The sequence below is a fragment of the Solea senegalensis genome, linkage group LG18, assembly GCF_019176455.1.
Source record: "Solea senegalensis isolate Sse05_10M linkage group LG18, IFAPA_SoseM_1, whole genome shotgun sequence".
NCBI classification, from domain to species: domain Eukaryota; kingdom Metazoa; phylum Chordata; class Actinopteri; order Pleuronectiformes; family Soleidae; genus Solea; species Solea senegalensis.
In genome coordinates, this window is record NC_058041.1 from 9,465,809 (window position 1) to 9,492,669 (window position 26,861).

At 42.1% G+C, this 26,861-nt stretch overlaps 1 protein-coding gene across 2 annotated transcripts in view; it reads left to right on the top strand.

Annotated features, from left to right (window-relative positions):
- ttyh2 (tweety family member 2) overlaps positions 1-26,861 on the top strand; it is a 47,921-nt gene that overhangs the window by 11,021 nt on the left and 10,039 nt on the right. For both annotated transcript variants that reach the window (XM_044014551.1, XM_044014552.1), the window contains exons 2-6: positions 2,529-2,701; positions 10,169-10,280; positions 17,218-17,438; positions 20,670-20,765; positions 26,422-26,494. In XM_044014551.1, the coding sequence (XP_043870486.1) occupies positions 2,529-2,701; positions 10,169-10,280; positions 17,218-17,438; positions 20,670-20,765; positions 26,422-26,494 (675 nt within the window). The remainder of the gene's footprint in view (positions 1-2,528; positions 2,702-10,168; positions 10,281-17,217; positions 17,439-20,669; positions 20,766-26,421; positions 26,495-26,861) is intronic.

The window sequence follows — 26,861 nt, forward strand, 5'->3', positions numbered from 1 at the left end:
GTGTTTTTAAACTTAATTCCAAGGTTGGAGCACTGAGGAAGTGATGGTTCCAGGATGAGGCTCCCGTGTGTCTTTGTGGATGTGCTGCACCTCTGTGTGTGTGTGTGTGTGTGTGTTCTTTGAATGCTGCATAATTTAGTATCCATTATTTTTGCACCTGACAATTGAAGAGGGCAATGGAGACTAAGAGTGAAAGACAGAAATAAAGTGGATACTGTTGTTTTGGCCATAGCTGCTTCAAAAGTAGCGACTCTTTCAAAAAAGTTTGCATTCTTTTTAGCACTTTTTGTAGTTTTTTAAATCATACAATGGGATTGGAGGGGGCCTAGAATCCCAAACGCTTTTCTAACATAAAACAAAGTTGGATGTGAACTCGGAGGAGTCTAAAAAACTCTCTGCCACACTGCATCGCCTTGGCCACAGAGGAATCACAAGACAGAGGCACAGCAGTTTAGGCAGGCCGGTCACATGCTGCCTAATTCAAATAGGCTGTGGAAATCCGCCCTTTCACTCGTCCTCTCAGCCTGCCACAAGGGCAACAAACTAACCTGCAATGTTACCATGACGATGAGAGCGGCTGGGTGGCCCGGTGCATGTGCATTCAGCAGTGAGAGTTTTTACCCCCTCTTTTTCCTCGACTGTCGGAACAGTCTGAGGCCGTGTCCCACCCATCCCCCCCCACATCTCCATTATTTACCATGTTCACCTCAATTACATCAATTTAACACCAGCTCTCATCACTCAGAACCCCGCCTCGCCTTCTGAGCGAGCCTCTTCATCTCACCTTGGCGCACGCCGCCATTTATCTGTCTGAGCGAACACATTTACACTCCTGTCTCTTTCACAGTGTGCACCGCGTTGCTGTTTATCTCATATTACGACACCAGAGATTATGGAGTCGTTGACGAGGACGTGTGACTCTCAGCCCATTGCACTTCCTCTTAACCTCTCTTCTTTTAATTAGCAGACGTGTGGCCCTCCAAATGGAAGGCATGTCTCTGTGAAATGGGACAAGACGGGGAACCCTACCCCCAACAGATGGAGAGATTTGTGGTGCAGATAGTGTAAAATGTAAAACTATATAACCATATAATTTGTTTTTTTTTATCTTTAATTAGCACAGGATGAGTATGTCTGATGTTGCAAACAGCTGTTTTTAAGGCTTTTTCAATCTCTCCTTCCATTTTTTTATGTATTTAATCCCACTAGCTTGACTTGGAGGACACATGACATCATAGCGTGAGAACAGATGGCTCTTCACCATAAAGATTTAAGACAAACTAAAAAAAAAATAAGCGGGGGGTTAAAAAAAAGAAAGGAAGAAAGAAAAAAACAGAGCTTGAATGAACCCATCTGCTCACAGATGGCTGCAGAATTCATTTAAGGCTTTTAGGACAGTCTTGCTGCTATTTTTGTCACATCCCTCGCAGAAGGTGGAACGGGGGCTGAAAGAGGAATGAAAGGGAGAGAGGTAGAGGCAGAGATGTATAGATGCTGTCCAGCTAGAGACCTGGGATTTGTGAATTGTGACATTTTATTGAATATCATTGTCTCGTTATGATGCAAAAAGTTGCCATTTATTGAAGGAAACATGTTTAACATTGTTCTCATTGCAAGATCTCTTTCTGTTGGAAAACACAGACACTGGCTTAATGCCTAAATAACCGGTTTTGTTATGACGACACGACATGATAGTGGACGACTGCACAGCAGGGCACTGATTCATCTGTCCAACACTGACTCTCCTCCTGTGTAGCTGCTCAGAAAACACATTTTTCGTTTTAAATGACAGATGACTGTCAGACACCATGATGTGAAGTCACCGTCGTAAAGCCATACTACAGTATGTCCCTCAGAAGTTGTTTGTTCATTCATTAAACACATTGCACATGAAGCATGTGCACACCGTGGCTATTTAAAAGTGAAGTTTTTCATCATATGGTGTAGTTGGTACCGTTATAACTTTGTGGGCGTCTCCAATAGCTTCAAACTAAGGCTGAGATAAATAAATAACACACATAGAGAATTATATTATTTAGACTGCAACAGCAATTATTAAATTGAAATATGAAATGAGAGCGCACACACCCATAGACCCATAGACCGTATTATAGATGAGAGAGAGAGACGTATCTGTTAATTATGCATTCCAGCCCACAATTATATCGGGTAGATTGCAGCAACAAATACTTTCTTCTTTTTTTAAAAAGATATGAAAAGCTATGACCATATTATGACACAATAGCCTAGTAAAATGTAAAAGAGACAACCTTCTTCCCTTTATGCAGACAGAATAGACCACACTGGCACAGTCAGAGCACAACACAGTGGTTTATGTTCATTATAGTCTTTAAACTGAAAACTGCATTATTTTTGATTAAAATAATATAATAGTAATGTATATAATCATTGGCTGCCACGTAACTCGAGCCCAGTTTTTCGATGATGTTTTCCTCTGTTGTTTGTTGTCTGTGGGAAGCTTTCCGTCTCTAACTGAGCTGTGTCGTGTCATTTCCTCCCCCGTTCAGTCTCTCATATTCCTGACCTGCGTGGTGGCCGTAGGGCTCGGCTTCAACCTGCTGTGTCTGGCCATCTACCTGAGCTGTTTATGCTGCTGCCGCAAAGATGAAGAGGAGGAGAGCAAGAAGCCCAACTCCTGCTGCGTCACCTGGTCCGCGGTCGCCGCCGGCCTCATCACATGGTGAGAGAAGTGAGACGCACGGACGAGCTGTTAGAACTAACTGCTGATTATAGTGTTCAGACACTCTCTCTCTCTCGTCTGACGCCTGCCACTCTGTGTTATCCTTTTCTTGTGTGAGTGGCTTCAGGTTTTCACTGCATATGTCAGACATTTCACTTCCACACGAGATCCAGCCGTTCATCTTACACCTGCATTATAGGCCTGTGTGTGTGTGTGTGTGTGTGTGTGTGTGTGTGTGTGTGTGTCTGTCAGCCTTTGTTTTCCCATTCATATTCTGAAGGTGTTTATGGTCACGCTTTATGCTCTGCACTCCTGTCAGTGAAACTTCACTTTGGGAACACACAGAGCTTCTGTATGTAGTTCTGCATATACATGATGCAACAAGATCCATCACTGGTCTTCCTCTGCTAAGACTTTTTTTTTTATTAGAGACACTGATATGGTGGGCCACACGGTGGTATAGTGGTTAGCACTCTCGCCTTGCAGCGAGAAGACCCGGGTTCGAGCCCCGGTTGGAACAAGGGCCTTTCTGCATGGAGTTTGCATGTTCTCCCCGTGTGTGCGTGGGTTCTCTCCGGGTTCTCCGGCTTCCTCCCACAGTCCAAAAACATGCAATGTGGGGATTAGGTAAATTGGACACTCTAAATTGACCATAGGAGTGAGTGTGAGCGTGAATGGTTGTTTGTCTCTAGCTGTGTGTGGCCCTGCGATGGACTGGCGAACTGTCCAGGGTGTACCCCGCCTATCGCCCGATGTAGCTGAGATTGGCACAGCACCCCCCGCGACCCTCTGGTGGAGGATAAAGCGGTTAGATGATGACTGACTGACACTAATATGGTTGATGTAACAACCGTCGCACCTTCCACTTTTTTCTATAATTTAAAAAGTAGAAAGTAGTAAAATGAATGGAAATAATGACACTTTTTATATTTGTACATATAGTGGTGTAAGGTATTATATCCTACACTGGTTTAAACCAGGACGCTCTGATCAATACACCTGTCTTTGATGATTACCCTATAAGCTGAGCTCTTTACCAACCCTGGAGTCAGGGTTTGCACCAGCAACTTTATGCAGACTGCTCTGTGTGCACCTGTACATCTTTAGATCTGTCACCTGCATCATTGCCACTTTAATCTGCCATGTGCCTTAATCTAATTTATTTATAGTCTGATCCTTCATGTCCTAGCTTATGTTTGCATGCGCTTTGTTTGTTTTTCCCTCTGTCTGTCCTGTACAAAATGGTAGCATTGACAATGAACCTGAATATCGGGAGATAAAACTGCAATAAAAGAAGACGCAAACATTGTGTTGCGATCGGTACGTTTCAAAATATTATAGGGGTCGTTTGCAGCGCATCTGCAGAAAACCAAGCGTATAAAAATTCCCAATATGTGACCACATCATTTTAAAAGTTTTAATAAGAATGTGAAGAGAGTATAACACAGGTATTATGTACAGCTCACATACCATAATGGATTTTCTCATGCATGAAAGTAATATTTCCATAATGTTTGCCTTACCACTAGAAGCCTATCATTTTTGCTGGATGGATAATGCAAACTGCTGTTTTAATGGAAAGGCAGATTGAAGGTTACTAATAGAGGGTAAAATTAAAATTGTCCCTTTTCCTTCAAGCACAGATCTTGTGTTACAAAAAAAAAAAATCCATAATGAATTTTGAAGCTTAGTTATTGAACCTCACGCTCAAAGAAATGTATTTTAATAGAGAAGCAATTTCATTGTGATCTATTGGGGGCTATATGCTGCTGGGTCTCACATGCTCTGTGGTGAACTGAAAACTGATGCCATGTGAAGTGACGTCGTGTTTCAGTAAAGGTTAATGATGTCAGTATTGTAGCCTTTAGCACTTAACCTACAACGTCTATTCTAACTTTTCATTTTTCTGATATTCTGCTGTGTCGACCCCGCTCCATGCTGCTGACGTACCGTATTAGTGGATCTCTAACTACAGGGGCAAGGATTACAGAGATTCTCTCCTGTCCTGTCTTCAAGAGCATGGTCCTCCATTTTGACAGCATTATCTTTTCATTTCACACTCAATATTTGCTGTGAATTTCTTCAATACCCTGCACTCTCTCTCGCTCTCTCTCTCTCACGGTTCAGGTTGCATTTCCATCACAAATATAGTACCGGAGTCAGATTTTTGACATTTCCCTGGTAATTTGTGGAGATTAACCCACGTTTTTAGGATTTTTTAAGTCTTTTTAACTGATCTACAGGTCGGCACTGTTCACTTTGATCCTTGTGTGTGACGTCTCTTCTTGTGACGGCACTCTGACCAGTCAGTGGCCGGCAGTCTGGAGACGTCACGCTTACCTACTCAGCTCGCTTGGAACCTCGCCACTATGCTAGTGGAAACACAACTGAACCGTGCCGAGGCGAGGTGTGGCTGGGCGAGCCGGTGGAAACAGAGCTCAACTCAAAGTGCTTTACTAAGGCATAGAAATACATTGAGAACATCACAGGACAAAAGCAAGACATTAAAATGACATTAATCAATAAAGAACGGTTGGCATTGACATTAAAATAGTCATAAAATCATGAGAGATAAAAGTGTGATTTGCCAATACAAAGTGCACTTAAAAGACAATAATTAATAAGATGATTATTTAAGAATTTAAGAAAAAGCTGCAGTAAACAGTAGACAGGTGTTCGGGAAGCAGAACAACTGAATGCTGCTTCACTTTATTTGGTTCTGCCTGTGGGAAACACACAGTAAACCTATTACCGGTGATATTAGAGCTCTGGATGCTTCATAGGGAACTAATAAGTCGAGGCTGTATTTTGGTCCGAGACCATGCAGTGGAGTCTGAGTCAATAATCACACCAATCACACTCCTCGATGCTCAGTTTTAATGGCACTGATGATTAACTGCGGATACCCTTTTCTTCTTTGTCATACACTTGTACAATATCTCCCCCCCCAAAATCGCTTCATAAAAATGCAAATGAAACAGAAACAAAATAAACGCCCGTCACAAAAATTGGTCAAATCATTAGAGCTTTTAAAACGCCACGCTGAGGCTCTGATCGTACCTCGCTCAGCCCTGGCCCACACACATTGAGAAGTTTCCCCCTGGTCAGGAATGCAAATGGCTTCTCTTCCCTCCAAGTCTTCATTACATGCCACTTAATTATTTATATGCCGTTTTCTTAAATTGTAAAGTGGCTGCGCACCACACATTAAAAATGGATGCTGCAAAATCAGACACGTAACATGAAAAAAATTTACAGCGGCGACCGGCTGAGGTCGGCGATGGGAGCGATGGGATGCGGCTTATTCACCAAGTCGTGCTGAATTGTGACATGTCTGATTGGCTCAAGATGTTGGCTGCTGACTCAGACTTCAATGGGTTGAGAGTGTGGGGTAGTGGATCGGCTTTTAAACGTCTTTTTGGGCGTCTTTTTTTTTCTTTGGTTTAATTTGCATTTGAAACCACGTAAGAAAGCCAAAGTCTTCCACTTCATGTCCTCTATGTGGCTTACTTCACTGATCAAATTAAATTCGTCAGTTCCTTCTGGCTGGTTGCAATAGTTTTGTCCCCAAATATAGATTCAGTTAATAATAATTGATAATAACAAGATTGCATCTGGTTGCAAAAACGGGGAACTGTTGATATCCCACAAACTTCCCATGCTCCTTGTAGGGATCTGGAGGTTTTTACAGGCCAGATGGGATATATAGTCCCTCTACCAAGTTCTGGTTCCAACCCAGGGGCCTCCTGGCTGGGTGTGCCCCGAAAAACCATTCTAATCTGAACCACTTCAAGTGGTTCCTTAAGACAAAAAGGAGCAGCTCTAATCCAAGCTTCCTCCAGATGGTCTAACCCTTTCCCCGGTCTGTACAGCTGATCAAAACCACCTCACAATCTCTTTTGTTCCCTGCGGCTTACTTCTTCATTTTGTGGTTGTTTTCTTGCCAAAGCTGTGGGAAATACACTTTTATGTCACGTTATGCCTGTAAGAGAATAAATGTAATTGCGGTGAGGTGAAAAGAAGGTCCTTGTAATCTTGGAACGGTGCGTCCAGAAGGAATCAAATCAAAGTTTTCTCTTAGCCTATAGACGATTTAGTTGGTTTTGTTTGCTGCACTGGACTCAATCTAATCAGTTCCTCCACCGTCTCACTTCTATTCCGAGTCCCTTTTCAGTTTGCCTCACTCAGTCAGGTCCATCGTCCCCTTCTCCCTTACGTTTCTCCTTAAAAAGTCGTGCCGCTCTACACTGTAATTATGTTTGACGGAGGCTGGAGCTGATACGCTGTGACGTCCGTCCTAATTAACACTGGCGAAGCTCGAGCAGCCGTCACTCAAATGTGGACGCAGCCCTGCCTATGGTGTAAGGCACATATGTAATTATACTGTACCATAACATATCATGTTGCCAGTGGCAACACAACTTTTCTGCATGCATGATATGTTTATACAGTAACTGTAGCCTAATGTAGAGCAGATATTATATTGCTAGTTTATAAATAAATGCAGGACATTTGTTTTGTCCATTTTACAGGAGATCATTGTTCTAAAACATGAGAAATAGATGGACAGGATACTTCATCCTTTAGCCGAAACACTTATCCTTTCAGGGTTACAGGCAATTTATGGACAATTTACTATAAGGCAGATTAACCCTTCAACACCTAAGCCTCAAAATGTCCGTCTTTTGCTGATTCGCCGGCTTCCTGCAACAGTGCGAGTGAAATTACCGGAATAATCAACTTAGCAGCTTTCAGAGACGGTTGGATTTTTTTCTGATAGCACAGACCGTCGCATGATTACAGTGATGTAAAAATCCCTTTCACTCAAAAACAATAATAATATCTAGTTAACATAAACTGCACGTCATTGGATAAAGCTGGAAAAACCCACACACACACCCCCCAAAAACCCCTTTTTTGCTTTGAGGCACCAGTGCTAACCACTGCACCACCATGCTACCTTATAAAGCCCTCACTGACATTTTGAGGTTATCTGACAATTTATAACTTTGTTTTTACTTTCAAGCCATAAAATTGTTGTTTTGGCATTTTTGGAGCCTCTCAAAAGCAAAGATGCATGAATGAAAAATTCAAAGGGGCTATTTGTGTTTCATTTTACAGGCGTGCTGCATACTAAGAGGGTTTTTTGGGGTTGGCCCCAAGCTGAGACCTCGGGAGGGCAATGTTAAAATATAGATTTGTGTGTGTGTGAGTCTATTTGAAGTAGCCACAGGCGATTTGTTTTTTTTCCTTTCTGCTGCAGCCTGGAGTCTGCTTTTTTGGAAATTTCCTTCACTGTCCTTTTATCCACTTTGTCGTTTATCAACGTGACAGTTTAGAATCTTGCTCAGTGCACACGCGCTCAAATCTGCGATATTCTCTCGCTCTCGCTCTCTTTTTGAATTAGACCCGATCAATCACAGGGCGGCGCCGAGACGACCCGGGAGGACAAGTCGAGTGAAGAAGCCAAATTCCCTCTATCTTTGCACATTCTTCCGTGTCGCCCCCATTTATCCTTCATCAGACGTCCTGAAATACTTGAGCGTTGTTATTGTTAAAAACAGGGGGAACATTCTAATAGTTGTTTTATGTCTCGCTGTGTTTGTCCCATTGTCCCACTCTCTGCTTTTCTTGTTGTTAATTGTCTGTCTCCCTGTATCCAAAGTGCTTGACTCACTGTCACTCTGCCTCTTTCACTCTGTTTGTATCTGTCACTTCCTGTCGTCCTCCCCAACCGATGACTTCATTCATGCCTGCGCTGTCTCTCCTCTGTCTTTGATGCATCGCCTTCTCCTCTTGATGGATATGTTATGAGCCACAGAGTGGGAATTTAACCTGCAGGGCTTCAGCTAACAAGACTCTTATCAGTTTATTGTACTAAATGGAGGGGTGGCTCCGATCCGCTGCCCTCAGCCTTGACTGACACGTCCAGGTTTTGTCAATCTGTTGAGCACGGATTTACAGTCTTTCTTTGCTGCTTATCATGAGCATTAGGGAGCGTTTGAGAGGGACACTAAGGGCTGAGGTGACTGCTTTAAGTCTCAAGTAGGCTGACTCGTACTTATCTTCACTTCTTCACCGGCGATTAAACAGACAATGATAATTCGATTTAACCAAACTAGTATAGAGGAAGTGTTTTCGTCCACATTCGTCCATGCCAGCTCCCCTTTTTTTCCCTCTTGTCATAATAACGATGGCTGCTTGAGGTCGGCCGACAATAAATTGTGACTATAGGTCATAATAAGCGGCTCACATTGATAGGCCGTGGGCAAATGTTTTTTTTTACGGGACATTCTTGAGCAAGCCGTAATGGCGCTTTATGGTTTATTGGAAGCGAGGACAAAAACCCGCGCTCGTAAAAACCTTTTTTAGAATTAACGAGGTCATGAAATATTGATTCATAATGAATATAATAAAGTCAAATAGCCATATACTGTATTGACTCAGCTCTCGGGAATGAAATGAGTCCTATTTAAGTCTTATGTCTCCCCTGACATTGATCATCAGATAATGTAGTGAGTTCTGAGGAGCCACTGTGAGATGGAGCTATAGCCTGAGTAATCCTATACAACAGCTCTGCAGTAATGGAGCATATACATATATCTATGTATAAAGTGTACTGATTTTTTTTTTTATGAAGTACTTGATAAAGATGGAATTAATTGCCAAACTGGGCTAATTTCTTTATGTCAATGAAGATTTTCAAGCTTTATCTGTGGTGTCTTACAATGAGTGACTACTTATTTCCCTGAATATCAGTGTTTATAGAAAGAAAAAGAGCAGAGGTCTTTTTTCATCTCAAGGTCAGACGGTATAAGATAATATATGTATGATATACCTGTTTATACTGTATATGCACTAATAAATCCTGGGTGTGCTGTACACTATGTTGTCACAGCAGAGGAAATGGCTTAATGGCGGCACAAGCTGACAGCACTCGACTCTCAGAGAGACTACTTGAGAGTTGTTGTTTATGTCGGTTTGTGCTGTTGCCGCAGCTGAACAAATGAAATCTTTGGATGAGTGAATTGGTAAAAAAAAACAACTTTGAGAGATGATTATTCCAAAACTGTGCTCTGCTGAAGTTCTGTTTTGAGGTTGTGCACGAGATTGCTGCACACGTTTTCAGTCACTTATCGTGACACAGTTCTTTTTATCACATTGAACAAAAAAAAATGGAAACGAAGCACAGGAGTTACTGGACTGGTTGTTACCTGAGGAAATGTGTTTTTGGGATGAGCTATCATCTCAAAGATGCTCGTTTAACCACAAACACAACTTGGTGTTTTCAACGCACAGTCAATCATGCTATGGGATGGATGTTTTTTCCCGACTCTTGGGTGAAGAAAACGTGCCCACAGTTGTGTTTCCTGTCAACATCACCTCGGACATAAGAGGCTTTACAAGCCCGGCTTTGCTGCTGTCGTTTTTATTACAGGCTCACCTGTGCCTCTCTTCTCTCTGCAGCATCGCAGTGGGTGTGGGTTTCTATGGCAACAGCGAGACCAACGATGGCGTGTATCAGTTGACCTACTCCATGTACAACGCCAATCACACACTAGGTGGTGTGGACAGTTTGGTGAGTAAGAAAAAAAAAAAAGACCATGCTCCTGACGTGATGAATAACTCCCACACACACAGACACACACTCACACATACACAGGTTTGCACAGCTGTGTTGACTTCCACTCATTTGGACAGACTAAACACACCATTGTCCCCTAACCTTAACCATAGCCAGTTAATGTTGAACCCTAATTATAACCTGACCACAAATTAAAGCCTCCCTCAGTTGTTCTCCCTCGGGACAAGGTTTTCGGTCTCCATGAGGACTCATTCAATGCAGTCCATACTTTTCCATAACAAACACAGTTTACAGATGAGAGACATAGCCAACCAGAAGAAAACACACACACGAAAAGGAAGAGGAAAGCTCAGGGGCACAGTTTAAATGGGTTTTTTTTTATGGCTTTTTACCACTACACAGAAATTGACAGCCTCTCCGCACAAAAGACATCTCTCTCTCTCTCTCGCTCTCTCACTTTCTCTCCCTTCCCTCCCCAGTGAGAGGTTTGAGCAGTTTGGTTTGGCACTGCGCAGTATTTAGTCTTAATCAGAGCTACAAAGACCCATTCTTGGTTTTCTCTCAAGGTTTTAAAATGTTTATTTGTAAGCTTTGCTTCCGAATCACCTTAAAAGATGAGACTGATATACCGCAGTGTCCCTCTGCGTTGCCTGATAGACGCACAAGGTTCCGCTCCGTGTCTTATAGAAACGCACCAGGCTCTCAATTGACTCCAATGTAAAGCCACTGTTTTAACCCACTCAGCAGTTACATAAAAGTCAGAATACAAGGTTAAGGTTAGGACTAATATCCAGGTTCGACTTTTATTTTAATAGTATCATCAGCTTTTCCATGACCGACCGTAAAATACTGAATAAGTATAAATAATATAGAGATTTATTTAAAAACATGAATGCTGCCATGTCAGTGCTGTTTGGCCCAGCAGTGATCCTGTAGTGGCATAATGGGGGCGGATAGCCCGTGTGACTCGCTGCAGAAGCGTAGGGATTAAGTCTCCATCTGTGTTAATGCACGCTAATGTAGCGCAACGTAAGCCACTCAGCGCAGTGACTCAGTGATGGTGTCAGTGATAAAGGCTGAGTCAGAGAAGTCTCCGTACACTCACTACCGCAAACCGTTTAGGACTTTCTTACGCCGGCGATAGGGGGGAGACCATTTCAGACTTTAACGACGAGAGGTCATTCGCTTTCTGCCGCCGCGTCGCTTTATAAATGATTCGAACCGGGAGCATGTACAAACTTGCGACTCCTGACGTTAGATCATCAGTTGGGATTATTTGTCACGTGACGTGTATTAACCGCAGAACATACAAACGTGTGTTTTTTTTCTATTTCATTTTCATTTCTTGGCCCCTATTAATCTTTTACAACACCAAGTGACTTTCATAGTAGCAAGATGGGAGAAAGTCGTGAACATGGATCTCATGTGAAGGCTCCTCCTGAGATGTGTGAACTCGCGCTAAGACATAATGACACGCAGTGGCCTTTATCTCAGCGCCTCATGCGCGTGAGCTCCCTCGCCTCGTGCGTGTGTGCATGAGTGAGCTCATTGCGAGCAGCTATAGACTCTTAAGGAGTCCAGTTCTTTAGTAGGACAAAGAGCCCAGTGTGCGACACACGGTTCCCATTCTCCCCCCCCCACCTAATCAACCATGAGTCCAGCAGACAAAGCATTTTGATGGGGAGGGACAGCGAGCAATGTGAGCCAGTGTGATTGGCATTGAGTTGAGATTGGAAATGGCATTGAAACCATTGACAGTGAAGGCCCCACTGCCCTTCGGCCCACACAAATGCCTTTTAGCCCGACACCAAGAGAGTTGAGAAGTGAGTTTGCTTTCTAAAGACTTGGTTTGTGGGAGAGGAAAGGCAGGAAGTTAAACTCATTATCAGTTGGGAGTTTTGTTTTTCTCGGCTGTTGGTGAGACCTTGATTAGTTACAGTCTGGAATAAATGCTTATGGTGTTTTGTTGTTGTTGTTGTTCTAACACAAACTGTTATGCAGACGCAGCAATGGTGCCCTTTTTTCGGTGAGATTGTGAACAATGCAACGCGCCTGTGCTCTGGGGACATTTCTCTCTAACATGCTGGAGCTGGACACTGGCCAGGCAGTTGCTATATCTGAGACTAATGTGACATTTGAAGTGCTTGGCTACACTTATAATAACTTTATTGTTTGGATATGGGTGTCGTGAGAGGTTTTGGCAGCCATTGGGACTGAGTCAATGTCAGTCTCAGTCAGAGAGCACCGTTTCAAACGCTGTTTTTTGGATGTTGGCCCACTTCATAATTCCTAACGTGCATATTTCATTCTCTAAAGCTTTTAGTAATGATCCAAAATAATAGGCCTTTATTAGCTGTTTTTTTAATGGGATGTAAGGGGAACAGTTCAGAGGCTGAGGTGGATTTCAGATGCCCGACTGATGTGAGCTGACATTTTGTCGGTTCTGTGCCATGTTCCCGTTCATACTCTGACCCTGTTTTACGTCGAGAATAAATGGTTTCTGAGAAATGGAGCTGCTTAAATGAGTTCAAGTACTTTGGGGTCCATTGGGTCTTGTTCAATATGAGTGAAAATATGAGCACAATCTTATATTTTCAGGATAAAGTGGTAGAAGATGGGTGGATGAATGCTGGCTCAAAAGCTTTATGTGTTCCTGTAAGTTTAAAAGTCGTCCTTATTAATTGATGACCATCTGTGTCCATACAGTCCCTGTATTGTATCTCTATAGCTGTTCATATAGAAGGTAACTTCTGGAGGAATCTAGGCCTGTAAGTGCAAATGCAATGTATGAGGATAAGCTTACTGCGAGCACTTTAACGAGAAGTATAGTCAATTAACGTTTCAGACTTCTCTCTGTGTTCATCAGGTTTGCTTTGTGAATGATCTTGTGTGTACAAAAGATTGAAAAGAGACTGCATCTCCCCAGGCTGATTCAAAACTTGGTAACATTTTTATGCTACTAAATTGTGTAAAATTGGTGCATATATTACCCCCTCTGCAGCTGCAGCTATAATATAATATACATGATTCCTACTGGTCCAAAATCCAGGTTTTTGTCCATTGGTAATGTGGTAATTGGCATTTTCCCCCGAATCTAATGACTGCCGAGTCCTTGGGTCTTTCAGTTTGGGCTGTGATCGGCATTATATATGACTAATGGACACTTTTGCTGACTAACTGATTTTTGTTAAGTTAGATGGACAACCTTGTGAATTTAGTTGGAGGGAAATTACCGGTGCATGGCCAGTGGTTCAAAACTAACAGGCATTGATAGAGTTATTGGACTCTTCTGACCTGGTTGTGTATCACAGAATTACTGTCTCTCTTCCTTATGCCTCATTTGGACGAGTCTTGACTGCGTAGCTTTGTTTTAAAACCTGCATATAGTACACTGTGAGGGAGAAAATACTATTTTATTAAAGAGCTGCGCTTTGTTACCCAGCTGTGAAGATGTTCTGATTTTTGAGTTGACCGGGCTGCACAGGCACTTCTGACCCACTTTCCATTTCACGCTCTTGCTTCCACATTCAATTTTAATTGAATAAAGTATCTCCAATATCAAGCAAAGACAATGGATCTTAACCTTTGATTGCAAGAGATGCACTCATTGGCCCTCCTTTATGAAATCATTAGGGAATAAGTACTAAATATAATGTGAAACGCTACATTAAGCACAGGTATGTTTCGTGGCATTTTTTTGGAATTGGACGGTCATTTAAAACCAAAGTCACTCCTCTTAAGTGTGTCATTCGCAACGTCCAGGACACGACAACACGAACAGCCAGCTGCTTGTTTTGCTCCAATTAAGCGTGTGACATTTGCTGTCCTTTTACAGCTGCTCTCCGTTTGATGCTGGTTGAGTCATCTTTGAAGGAGAATTGCTTCCTCTGAATTCATGCATCAGCCCCAGCTGACTCCTAGAGAAGGAAGTGGGATTTATTTGAGTGTGTGAGGCAGCAGTTTAGGGCCAGTCTTGATCTTGAGATATGCACTCTCAGAAGAAACAAGAAGAGTTTGATAACGGAATATTATCAAGGAAATAGAGCGGTACAATTGTTTCCCATATAAGTATAATAGATCAAAGGGGGTTTAAGGGAACGATTTAACATTTATTTGACAGTTGACCCAATGCATGGAAAAGGATGTGAGACTTTGTAACTGTACCAGCCCTCAACTTTGTTTAGAGGCTTTAGAGGAAATGACAACTTTTACAGCCGCCCATTGAACGTAACATTTCCTTCAGCTAGAATCTACATTTGATATTTGACAGCATTCTCTCTTTTAGCCAAAGGCCCCTTGTCATTTATCTATGTTTGTTGTTTGTTTGTTGTGTATCCTCCAGGGTGCTGAAATTAATATCCCCTAGTAAAAGTGAGATTTTCGGTCGCACGTTGTTTGTTGTGAGGATGTGAAGCCGAGTATGTCTCTCCATGCCCTCGAAACATCAGACTGAGATAAAGACGAAAGTGCCCGGGACTGGGAACCATATCGTCTTGATCGGTGTGGATCACTTAAACAGTGAGAAGAAAGACAGATTAGCCAGATCGACTGTCTCCCCGAGCGCTTCAGATAAGATCCTCACACAGGAGGCGAGGATCAGATACATGCCTTCATTTCTCATCTGTCATTTAATCTTCGGAGTCTAAAGCGGAAGCTGTGTCCGTATGAATGAAGCGATAACAATCTGCAGCGCACAAATGGCTTGTGTATATGCCGGCGGCTGCCTCTAATATATAATATATAATATAAAAGTCATTATGTGTCCTTTTGTGAGTTGATCACATTTGTTTTGTTCTATTTCTATTCGATTGTGTTGCATTTCCATTCTCTGTCATTTAACTGCTGCAACATGTGACGTTTGCCAGTGTGGGATCAATAAAGTCTAATCTAATCTCTTTATGATGACATAAATCAGGGGTCCCAAGATCAAATGACCTAGGAGCCACTGAGTGTCCAGTTTGGTCAGTAGGGGGCCGCGAGTTTGGGGCCTCTGACATAAAGGTTTTAGTGAGAAGAAGGGCCAAATTCTCAGTTGTGGAATAAACAGTTATCTGCATGATTAATAAAGTAACAATCTATCTGTCTAGATTGCTTTTCTCTGCCAAGCACGCTTTCAAATTCTACACATAATTCAAACTGTAAATAAACATAAACTACACTTAAACATGGGATTTAAATATAGTTTCGACTGTCCTTGTTCATCTGTTTTGATTCAAACAGAAATGCCCAATCACTCACAAACTGAACGTCCTTGTGCCTTTGTCTCACTATTCTGAGAGTAATAGTGAGACATCTTGAGCTGGATTCCTTTTGTGTCTCTTTTCTCTGCATTGCCACGTCGCTTTAACAGCAAGAAAACAAAAAGACATCTTCATAAAATATTCTGTGAAGGTGAGAATATCTGTCAGTCACTCGCTGAAGGAAATGTTGTCTTCGATGAGTGAGGGGTACAATAAAATCAATATGTGAAAACATATTTTTTTAGGTGAAGAAGACTATTTTCCGTCAGATTTTGCTCTTCTTTTATAAAACAAACAAACTTATTTTCCGTTATATCAGTCTTTCCACTGGCCCGTTTAGTGTGGGCTGCATGTTGAATACAACCCCCTCCCCAAGTAAATACTTCCACATTCAGCTCCAGTCTCTGACAAACCCAGCAACAATATGAGTTGTCTCTCTTGCGATTGCCAAGTACCCAGAGCTGAATGAGCGCATTTATTCCGCTTTTAATTGTCAAATAGCAGCATGCGTGTCCCTGTAAACAATTTCTCCCTTTAAGCAAAATAATTAAACCACAGGAAATGCCTGTACAGGACATGTTTGTTTCCCATATTGTATGTTGTGGTCCTGTGGTGTTTGGCTGGTGAGGTAAAAAATCGGATGTATCAAAATAAATGAGTCATGTGTTATAGTTTGTTTGTGCTTACAGTATTGCATGTCCTTGTGGAACAGATTAGCGGTATGATTTCATGGCTGAAACTGTTTGACAAATTGTCTGTCTCATTAATGAGGCATCACTTTGGGGGAAAAAAAACAGTCAGACAGTCAGACAAACAACAGAAGCGCTCGTGGAATACAACATTTCTAATCCAAACCCTGAAAGCACACTGTTTCACCTCAGGCCCCTCTAGTTTGGGCTGTATTCCAAGTACTTTAAAATTGACCTCTTCACCGACACTCACTGTTCCAGCTCGCCTACACACACACACACTGCTGATTGGCTAAGCTCACCTTTGGCCACTTTTCTAGGGGGAAACTTTTTTTCAGTGTAGAATTGACCAAATGCACCAGAGGACGTACAAGATTCTGTTCGTTACTCAACACTAGAGAAAAAAATATTGCAATATTGAAGGAATGGGAAACATCTCAGCAAATATGCCTTACAGTTAATCAATGGCCTATTACGTTGCCTGTTAATGATCACTTTGTACATTATTATTTTTAATTATTTAAGTTTTTATTTCACAAGGCCAGGGTCAAACTGGATGCATGTTTGTTGTGTGACGGCTACTTCCTTTATCTGCTGTGTCTTCCTCACCTCTTTTGTTCACACGGGTCTATGTACCTGCTGTGGAGCTGCTTCTATGTTTGGTTATGTTATGTTATGTTATGTTACCAACCAACCACTCAATCAATCAACCTCTAACCTACCACATACCAATCAATCAATACCAACCAACCAATCAACCAACCAACCAACTAACCAATCAATCAACCAATCAATCAACCATACCTACCTACCTCCCTCCCTCGTTACCAACCAACCAACCAATCAATCAATCATCCAACCAACCAACCACTTGGCTGCTCTAATCTGTTGATATTGGTGCTTATTATAAATTAAAAAGATGCTGTGATGAAAAAGCACTTTCCCATGAGCAGCACTGCCCATTTGCTTTTTTCATCTAACCTCCCCCTATGTGCCCTACAGGTCACCGGCACCATGGGCAGCATGAAGACTGGTCTGCACCAGCACCTCGCAAGGCTGGACGAGATCTTTGCCACACGGGGGGACTATGTACAGACCCTGCAGTTCATGCAGCAGATGGCTGACAATGTGATTAAACAGATGCTGGGTCTGCCTGACTGGGAGGAGGCTACAGTGGACCTGGCAACCATCGCTGATCAAACAGCAAACATAGAATATTACAGGTGAGCAACAGCGGAATGCATGTCTCTTTCATCGGAGCAGCAAAAGATGCCCAGCAGCTTTGTTTGGTCTATAAACCTTTCTAGTCTGACAGCATGAAATTCATTTCCAAAGTATATTCTAGACAACCACATATTTTTCCAATTATAGTTGCAATACCAAAATGTACAATTACACTATTATAAATGCACGCTGTTACGCTTCAACCTATGATGTAACGTCTCTTTCTACAGCTGCGACTGAACCGTTTTTCAGTCAAACACGCAGCTGCATTTTTCTTTCCGTCTTTCAGGATCTGATATATAACGTGATATTTAGTGAATTAAGTGATGAAGTCATGTGCATTCTATTAAATCATCAGCAGTCACTGCATGAAAACGCACACCGCATAGACAAAACAAGTATTAGCAGCCACAGAATCTGAACAACTTCTATCCTTGTCACATTATCATTAAGCAGAGCAGAAACAGACCCACGACTGCTTTTGATTTTCATCCTTTTGTTGCCCGGTGGTTAATTATGTAGTGTCTGGCTCGCGTGTTTGTACAGTATTGATCTGTAATGTGACTCTTCCTATTTTCCTCACAACACAACTCCGGCACATAGCACCACACTAATAGAGCAGACAGACAGACTAATTAACCTCCATTTTGTTGTGTTTTCAGTGTGTGTGCATTGTGTTTGCATTGTGTTTGCATTGGACTTATCAGAAAGCGTTGCTGTGTCAGTGTCCTCATCCAGAAAGTTTGTTTCCTTTTCAGCGTTTGCTTTGTGACTTTACTGAGTCATAAACACTGCAGAGACCTCATACAAGTATATTCCATTCCGGGAATTGATCTACATTAATTTTAACTGTGGCCCAAAGCAAACATATGCTCTCTGTTCTTATTACATCTTTAGTCAAAGTTCTTTCTCAGTGCCTGGTGTTGACAGCAGTATATTAGCTTGCTTAGTCTCGATTTACCCAAAAGGCGAAATTCATTTTATCGAACAGATGCTTTGTCTCAATTGAGTGTTGTTGTGACTGTATCGTACCAGTGGGATTTCGCCTGCCAGCGCATGGGGAAATTTGACACTGAAAGATCTTCACCCTGTCACTAAAGATGTGCTGGAAAGAGACTTTTTTTCAGCGTGTTAATGAAGCCCAAGATTGGCACACCGCAGCTGTGGCTTAGGGTTAATTCCAGTATTTTTCAACCTGGGCCCTATGTTTATAAATGTGGGTGTGTATGGGGAATAGTGCTTATATTTATCAGGTGACAGTTCTGAGGAAGGCGGAAGATACAGGCCCAAAACTGGTTAACAAGGTAAAGAAAACTAACTCTTGTCACTCACAAATTCACTCACTTTGACTTTTGCTCTTCTCCAAATATCAGTGAGCATCAGTGAAGCAGAAACATAGCTGTCAGTCACAGAGGAGACGAGAGAGTTGTTTAGTTATTTTTAGTTGTTTTTTGCACACAGAGTGAATTTGTCCTCTGCTTTTAACCCATCCTTATTACACACCAGTAGTGAACACACACAAGCTGTGGGCTGCACTTATCTGCGCCCGGGGAGCAATGGGGGGGATTGCTTGCCTTGCCCTCGGCCCATCCCAGGATTGAACCGACAATCCTCTTGGCCGTGGTGTTCCGTGCTGTTCTGATAACACAGTGGCGCAGTGTCCCCCACCAGTCTTACCTACATCATTGGTAATGTTGCCAGACTCTTACAATAACAATCTGAGCCATTTATTTATTGGCGAAAACCAGCACTTTTTATGGCAATAACTCGCCCGAGGCAACCAATTATGAAACCTTTTATAAGTACTATTCACATACACACCATTTATACATTTATAAACATCAGGCCCAGAAAATACTGGAATTCCCCTTTAACTAAATCATATGTCATATGTGTCATATGTGACTTGTGCTCATCAACCTTTAAAATGAAAGCTATCTTATTTTGAATGGCTGGGATTAATGTAACTGTCCCTTCCCCAATGCCGCTGCTCTGTCCTCTGTAAGCTTAATTACGTTCAGGTCATACAGTGTGAAAGGAAGAAGAATCCTGAAGAACTGCTGCTGTTAAACACCATAACCAACCAACCCAGATGGTTTTCACCACCTATACTGTAGGTGCGTGCACATGTCAGCCTCACAAAGAGGGGGAAATGCATTGAAAGAGAATTAGCGAGGAGCTGGTGGCAAGGGAGAGAAAGAAACTGAGACAGAGAGAGAGAGAGAAAGAAGGAGGAATAAAGGGAAAGACAGAGGAGGGCATGGGAGATGGGGAGATGTAGAAAGCAGAATGATGGCGAGTGAACGATGTGTGCTATCGAGAAATAATGGGGAAGGAGAAGGAGATGAGCGGTGATGGGAATGAAGGGGGGTGGATGTAGGAGTGACGGGGGGGAAATGATGAGATGACTATCTTTTTATTAGTAACAGCTTAAAAAATAAATAAATAATTTGTTTTCGTTTGTTCATTAATAACCACCTTAACAAGGCCGTGTGTGTGTGTGTGTTTCTGTGTGTATTTTTCTGGCATTAACATTGACCTTGTCGGTCCTGATGAGGCAGAACCTCGGGCTAAGATTTGAAGTGTGGTTAGGTTAAGGTTAGGCAGTAACTGGTTATGGTTACTTCAGCTTCAGCTGTCCAAATGAATGGAAGTGCTTTTTACATATACTGAGGTTTAGGATTATGTGGTTTCTCTCTTCTGCTTGGTTTCTCAAAAATCAAAAGAGCTTTAAAAGTCTCTCCTTTTTTTGTGTCATTTTCAAATTGTTTCATCAATCATTAATCAGCTTCTGCAATTCCACCTCAATTCTGTCCCTTCCACACACACAATTGATTCTACAACGACAACTGAGCAAGATTTAACTCTCTTCAGTCGTTCAGTATTTTTAAAATCACTGTGTATTCTATGTATTGTATGAATTACATCGCATTGCTTATTAAGGAAAACATTCTACAACAATCCCATAGGTCTGCTTTATTGAGTACATGTTTGTTTGGTGTAACCATGGCAATGAGAGATATGATGCTATCTCTAATGTCATGTCTGTGAACCTCAGGTCTATCGTCAGCTTAAATGTTAAGTTACTGAAGTTCACTAGCCTCAGGTCACTCAATCGGTGGAGTTTAATGGAGTTTTTTTTTTTTGGAAAACCAAAACATCCAAAATACAAGCAAAAACATACACTGACCAACAGCATTGTCTTCTCCTGTCCTTGTCTGTCTCTACAGATGGCTCACCTACCTGCTGCTGCTCATCCTGGACCTGATCATCTGCCTGCTGGCCTGTCTGGGTCTGGCCAAGCAGTCTCGCTGGCTGCTCACCACGTGAGTTAAATGTTCCTCTTAAAAAAAAAACAAAAAAAACTGAGCTATTTACAAAAATACAAGCTGCTTTTTCTTTGTATAGAGATGTAAGGATGTTCCATGTTTGTATTTTTATGGGGTTTTCTTTTATCCTGCATGAAGGTCCATATTACCAGATTATTACATCAGAGTAATCTCAAATTTCTGTTTGTCTGTCTGCCTTTTTTCTTTCTCTCCAGCCTTTAATTTTTATACACATTTTGTAAAATATCCCTGTTATATTTCACAATTTGCCTTTCAGCATTGCCAGTGCTAGGTCGGGTCAGCTCACTGCGGCCGTCTCACAAATTGAATGAGAGCGCTGTGAAGATATGGCAGCGAAGCCATTTCATGATATCGATACAGCGTCCTGAAATCTATTCCCGCTTAACACTTGACCCGTTTTTAAATTGCTTCAGACGTCCATTACCTTCAATATCGGACCTAATGTGCAGCCTTCAGCTTAGAATGGTCAGTACTAACTGTATCCCTTATATATAGTATGCAATTAATTATTTAGCAATGTCATTTTAGGCCTTTTAATAATAACACTGTTTTATTGATTTGACCAAGTGTGCCAAGAAAACGAGATAAATAAATAATAGAGTCAACTGTATTTAAAAACATATGTCATGTCATTTTAAAGAAATGACTGATGTAAATTTAAAAAAAAACACAACAACACCTCATTGTAGTGAAAAATGTACATTACACACAAATATGAACATTGTATATTCAATAGCCGCACCTCCACTTTTTATTTTATCTCTGTATGCTGTGTAGGTTACATAATCTGCCTCTGCTGGAATGAGATATTTTTTTACTCCCTGCTGTAAACAAGCATGAAATCCACCCAAGCCTTCATTCATCCAGCTGAGGGTTGGTCTGTCTCTCTCAATCAGTCAGTTTAGGGTGTGAGCCATGCTAGAGTCAGTGTTAAGAGTTCCTGTCCTCCCATGGGAATGGAAGTGGTCTTAAGGCTTTCAGGGGTGGATTACGCTCAAGGGGCACTTTTTCCTTGGTGCTTATAACAGGCTGGCTACGTTTTAGCACGACACAGAGGCACAGTGGAGACAAGGAAGTCCACCCACTTGCGGGAGAGAAAGGGACGAACACAGACCCTGCTGTCATCAGTAGTCAGTCGGCTCACCTACATTTTTCCTAGAGGAACCTCCATTTGGCAGCAAACGTGTCAGAAAATGAGATCCCAAACCCTCGATTAGCAGCACAGCCACTGTTGGGTGAATGCCACCATGTAACTACAGCACAAGCCAATTTTCTGCTTTACTTTATGGATTGGAACGCATGTGTGCGCTTTATGCAGATGGAAGGGAAGGAGGGAAGAAAACCATTTCGATGGATGGCAGTATAACCATTAGAGCTGCCATCAGCAAAAGGAACAGTACAAAAACGGTGAGATTTGCCTGAGTTACAATAACATTAAATCAAACTATTAATGAGGGGAATCAACAAATATCCTGCCTGGAGGAGGTAGTAAAAGACACTGTGTGTGGAAAGCGATAAAACAGTTTGAAAGGGAAAACCAGTGCTGTAACCTTACATTTCCAAAGTACCAAGTCATTAACACTCTGAATGCCCGAGGAAATGGCAGAGTTTAGCGACCACATCTCCGCTTGGTGCAGCTCTGAATACTGGTAACGTAGGCATGAGAGTGTATTCAGCTTGAAAACAGGGGAAATAAAAAAGATACCAATTCAAAGTCTACCGGTCATGACATTATCCCACCAAGGCAGCGACGACTCTGTGAAACACAATGACACCTGATTTACGCTAAATGCTCATAATGTGGTGTGATTAATTACATGTTTATTTCTCGATTATAAATTCAATTTAATAGTAAGCATAAGTGCAAACTGGTGGTGGGGAATCAGCAGTTTAAAGGATATAGGCTCATGAAAAGTCCATAACTGGAATGACTGGAGTCAGAGAGGATTCTTCCTCCTGCAGTGCTGGCTGTAAATGTCCTGAAGGGCGGGCAGCTCTGGCCTGGTGATGTGATGATTGATTGGATGTTAAAATAGTGTATTAACAGGTTAAAATGAAGAAAAATCTAAATGTATTGTTGTACATGAACATCAGATTTTGTGTGTTAAATTTGAAATCTGAACACTATAGAACATATTTAAAATAACATTTGTTTGAGTCATTGAGTCAATGTGCAAAAACAGGCAAAAAAAATGGAAACGTAGACATTTTTCCAACTCTCTCCTCTCTGGTGACAAAGACGCTGATTCGTGGGCTTCCTGCAACAGTGCGTGTGAAATTACCGTAATAACCACACATTAGCGTTGACGTGCAACTTCTCATCTTTCAGAAACCGTTGGAATTTTCCCAATAACGCAAACCGTCGCATAACTGCGCTACTAATGTGTCGACGCGATACGAAAGGTTCCAGACACATACGTGCGATAAGATGATATAAAACTCCAACATGATATCACATCAGTTACTTCTCACGGAACACACACTGTGTAGTCATGGCCACTGCTGAGAAAAGGCAGCAGGCTTGATTCATTAGGACGAGTCATTAAATCATTTAAGATATACAGAAGTGTTATCTCAGTAATTGGGAGAAAGTTTATGAAGTGTTCAACGTGCATAAACAGAGCATAATGAGGTGAAGTTTGCAGCTAATAGTCTCTGAGAGAGGCTCCGGTTTATTTCTTCCAGCCGACGAGTAAATCTTCTTCCCACACTGACTTCATTCGCAGCGACTTGACCTCATCCTTGTTGAGTGCATTTGTGAGCATCGTTTGCCCTGCTCATTGGCCTCCGTGGCCCCTTCACTGTGTGCGCTGTGCATCATGTTAATACTCGATTTGCTGCTCCGCTGTTTATCTTAGGAAATCCTTATTTGCCCAGCAGAGCACGAAACCGAATATATTCTTGCTTGGATGGAATGTGACCTGCTGGCATTGAGAGGGTGGACAGAGAGCACCAGCCTTATTTGCCCAGTGTTGCACAATCTATCACAGCAAGCGGTTCAAAATAGTCAGAACACGAGACACACGTACTTATTAAGTATTTGAAGAGTATTCACAAAAAACTGAGATGATTTTTTTTTTTTTAAATGACCTTTTTTCTACCTCAGACATTTGCATTCAGGTCACTTTAACAACCCTGAACCATGCGTTTGTTTTGGAGCCACTGCAGAATAGCTGGCACTAAAAGAGTTTAAAACAAGGCATAGAAATGTGTGTAGTTTGAAGACTGAGTTTGGGCTTTGTGTCATGAGGCGGGCGGGAGACAGACAGAAAACTGATGAAGAGCGGAGGAAAGAATGTGGTAGAGGGGTCTAAGGAAATTTAGAAATGGAAGAAATGGAGAAAAGAAAGAAGTGTTGGCTTATGAATTCTTATGAATATAGGCACTGGCTCACTATCTTCTCGGCACGCTGTGAATGGGATAAGCCATGGAGCTTTGGGAGCGCTGTTCAGATCAACGGGCTCATACGAGGCCCGGACACGCAAACACAAAATATATTTAAACACTGGTGGCATAATGTAAGGGGGTGGGGGTCAAATCTTACTCTTATTGGATTTTCTGGAGATTATTTTACTTAATGAGAGCAAAATACAGCAATATACAGGGGTTACTTTTTTTTCCCCCTATGAAATAATGCTTCTGGGGCATTTTGGATCATTTCCAGGGTAGGTTTATAGAATGTTTGGAAATATCTTGTTTCTTTTAGTACTGTCGATGTTCCCTGAATCAAATTTAAGACTTTTTAAAAAAAAAAAACTCCTTAAATACCACTTAAAATGAAATTTAATGTCAACTGTTCTCCCATAACAGTTTTAATGACACAAAGGAAGAAAATCCATTAAAAATATGTTCCAAATGGTGAGTGGCTGTCACGATTAGTCCATCTACCAACCACAAATAGTGATGTTTTTGGCAGATGATGGGGCCAGCGGGAGTGTCCATTTCAGTAATGCTGCCCTGGCAAACAAAGGACAGAGATAGCAGGAACAGGAGGAGGTTTTTACTCAAGCTTGTACTCAGGCATCTATTTTACTGGGGCATTAAAAGCCCCCGTCATGCAAATTCTAAGGGCATTTTGCCCCATGGCCATGCTTATTTCTGACCCTGTGCCATATACACTCAAATAATCCAGTCTCTTTTGCTTCAAAAGTCTGACATCATCCCCTGATACTATGAGATCACAGGGATGGGAGGGGTGGGAGCCCCCCCCCGCTGTAAAAATAAAAACATATTTTTACGACCTCTTGGGGTCAGGAACAGCCGTCCACCCGGGGGGCCTGTAATCGAACGTCAGCCGTTTGAGTGGATACACTCTGCTGCTCGCTCTCCCCAAAGGTTCGGAGCGCCACACTGCTGCAGCTGCAAGAATCCACTCCCACGGAAAGACACATGACTTCTCAACCTTTTCTGCTGATGACGGGCCAGTGAGATCACCACTCCTGTCCCTCAGGCCTCGCACTATTTCCTTTCAATAGCAGAAAAACAAAAAAGATTCTATTTGTGTAAGGCGCTGACATACTGTAATAACTGCTTTTTTTGAGATCGTTTCTCCTTCGATTTATATATAAGATTTTGTTCCACATTGTTTTACTTGCGTGCAATTTTGCAGTTTTCCTTTTAACGGAAAATGTGTTTCTCATTCACAGCTGAAAACTCAAGCTCATCTCTCCTCTCTCACCAGTTTTTCGTCAGAGCTCGATCGGCTTGAACACTCGCGTTTTCAAGTGTACAATTACTTGATTGTGTACATTATTTTTTATTATTTATGTATTTTTTAATTATTATTTGTGTTGTGTTACTATTATTTTCATTATTCATTATTCCTAGCATTTCCGTAGCATTGCAGAAGTGAGATCGACGTCGGCATGACCAGAAGCGTCTGTCTTCGCTAAGGAGCACAGCCACGATTTAATTCTTCTGCAATGCGTTTTTCCTTGTCCATCTTCATTCAGTGACGCAGCAACCAAGTAGCACTAAGAGTAACTCAATAACTCAAATTCAAATACAAAGTTTATGGTTTTAAGACTCCCTCATGACTCATGAGCTAGGTCGGCCCTATAGATGCCACCATTTTGGACCTTGCACCATGTTTTTACAATAGTCTGTCAATGCACTTGGAAAGGAAGGATGAGGCGAGTGTACCTTTAATACAGCAGCATTTAGCAGCTTAAAAAATCTGGTATTTTTCTATTATTGGATTTTGAAACCGCTGCAAGAGAGTGAATTCACACGTGGACAAAAAAAAATAAAAACCTCGACTGAATGCTAACGCTGCGTCGCAGCTGTAAGTAAGTGGCAGTTAAGTAGCGTGTTTGTCACATAAATTTAAAGGTGAGCGTGTCACGTTCACAGCTTCTCCCAGTTTTCTGCAGGCTTAAATCAAACAACTCAAACGCTGTCAGCTCCCCGTCTCCCCTGATAGTTGATGCCTATCATTCCCGCTAACAGGACCGAGCGATGCAAATCATTAATCACTGTGTTTGAGTTGAGCAAATGCCAAACGTTATTTCATTTGGACAGACGCCAAACTGGCAAGCTCCCTGCGCGCGGAGGCGTTATAAGCATTTGATGTGATGATTATCAAGCTGAGACTGTGGCCCTTGACCTCACCGCTGCTCTGTGTCCCCCGCAGGATGATGGTGTTCGGAGTGCTGACACTGGTCCTGAGCTGGACGTCTCTGGGAGTTGACCTGGCCACTGCTGTGGTAAGCTGCCTCGCCTCCTCTCCTCTCCTCTCCTCTCCTCTCCTCTCCTCTCCCCTGACTGACAGTGTGGCGGAATATAAATGAGCACACACCGGTGGCTGGTGGTGGATTCTTATCAGGCAGTGATGATAAATTGTTATAGCTGCATGCATGCTGCACTTGAAAAATGTCTCGTCCTGTGAAGGGGGGCACTGGAAAAGAGATTATTATACAGTGAATGTATGCCGTGCTATATCATAAATATCTGCAGGATGTCAGCAGGACGATGGGAGCGTCACATTAATCACAGGTTTGCCTGCATACACGTGTGCCCCTTTTTGAAATAAAAACCCTATTATCGCATATAGCAAGAATTCGGTATGGTTGG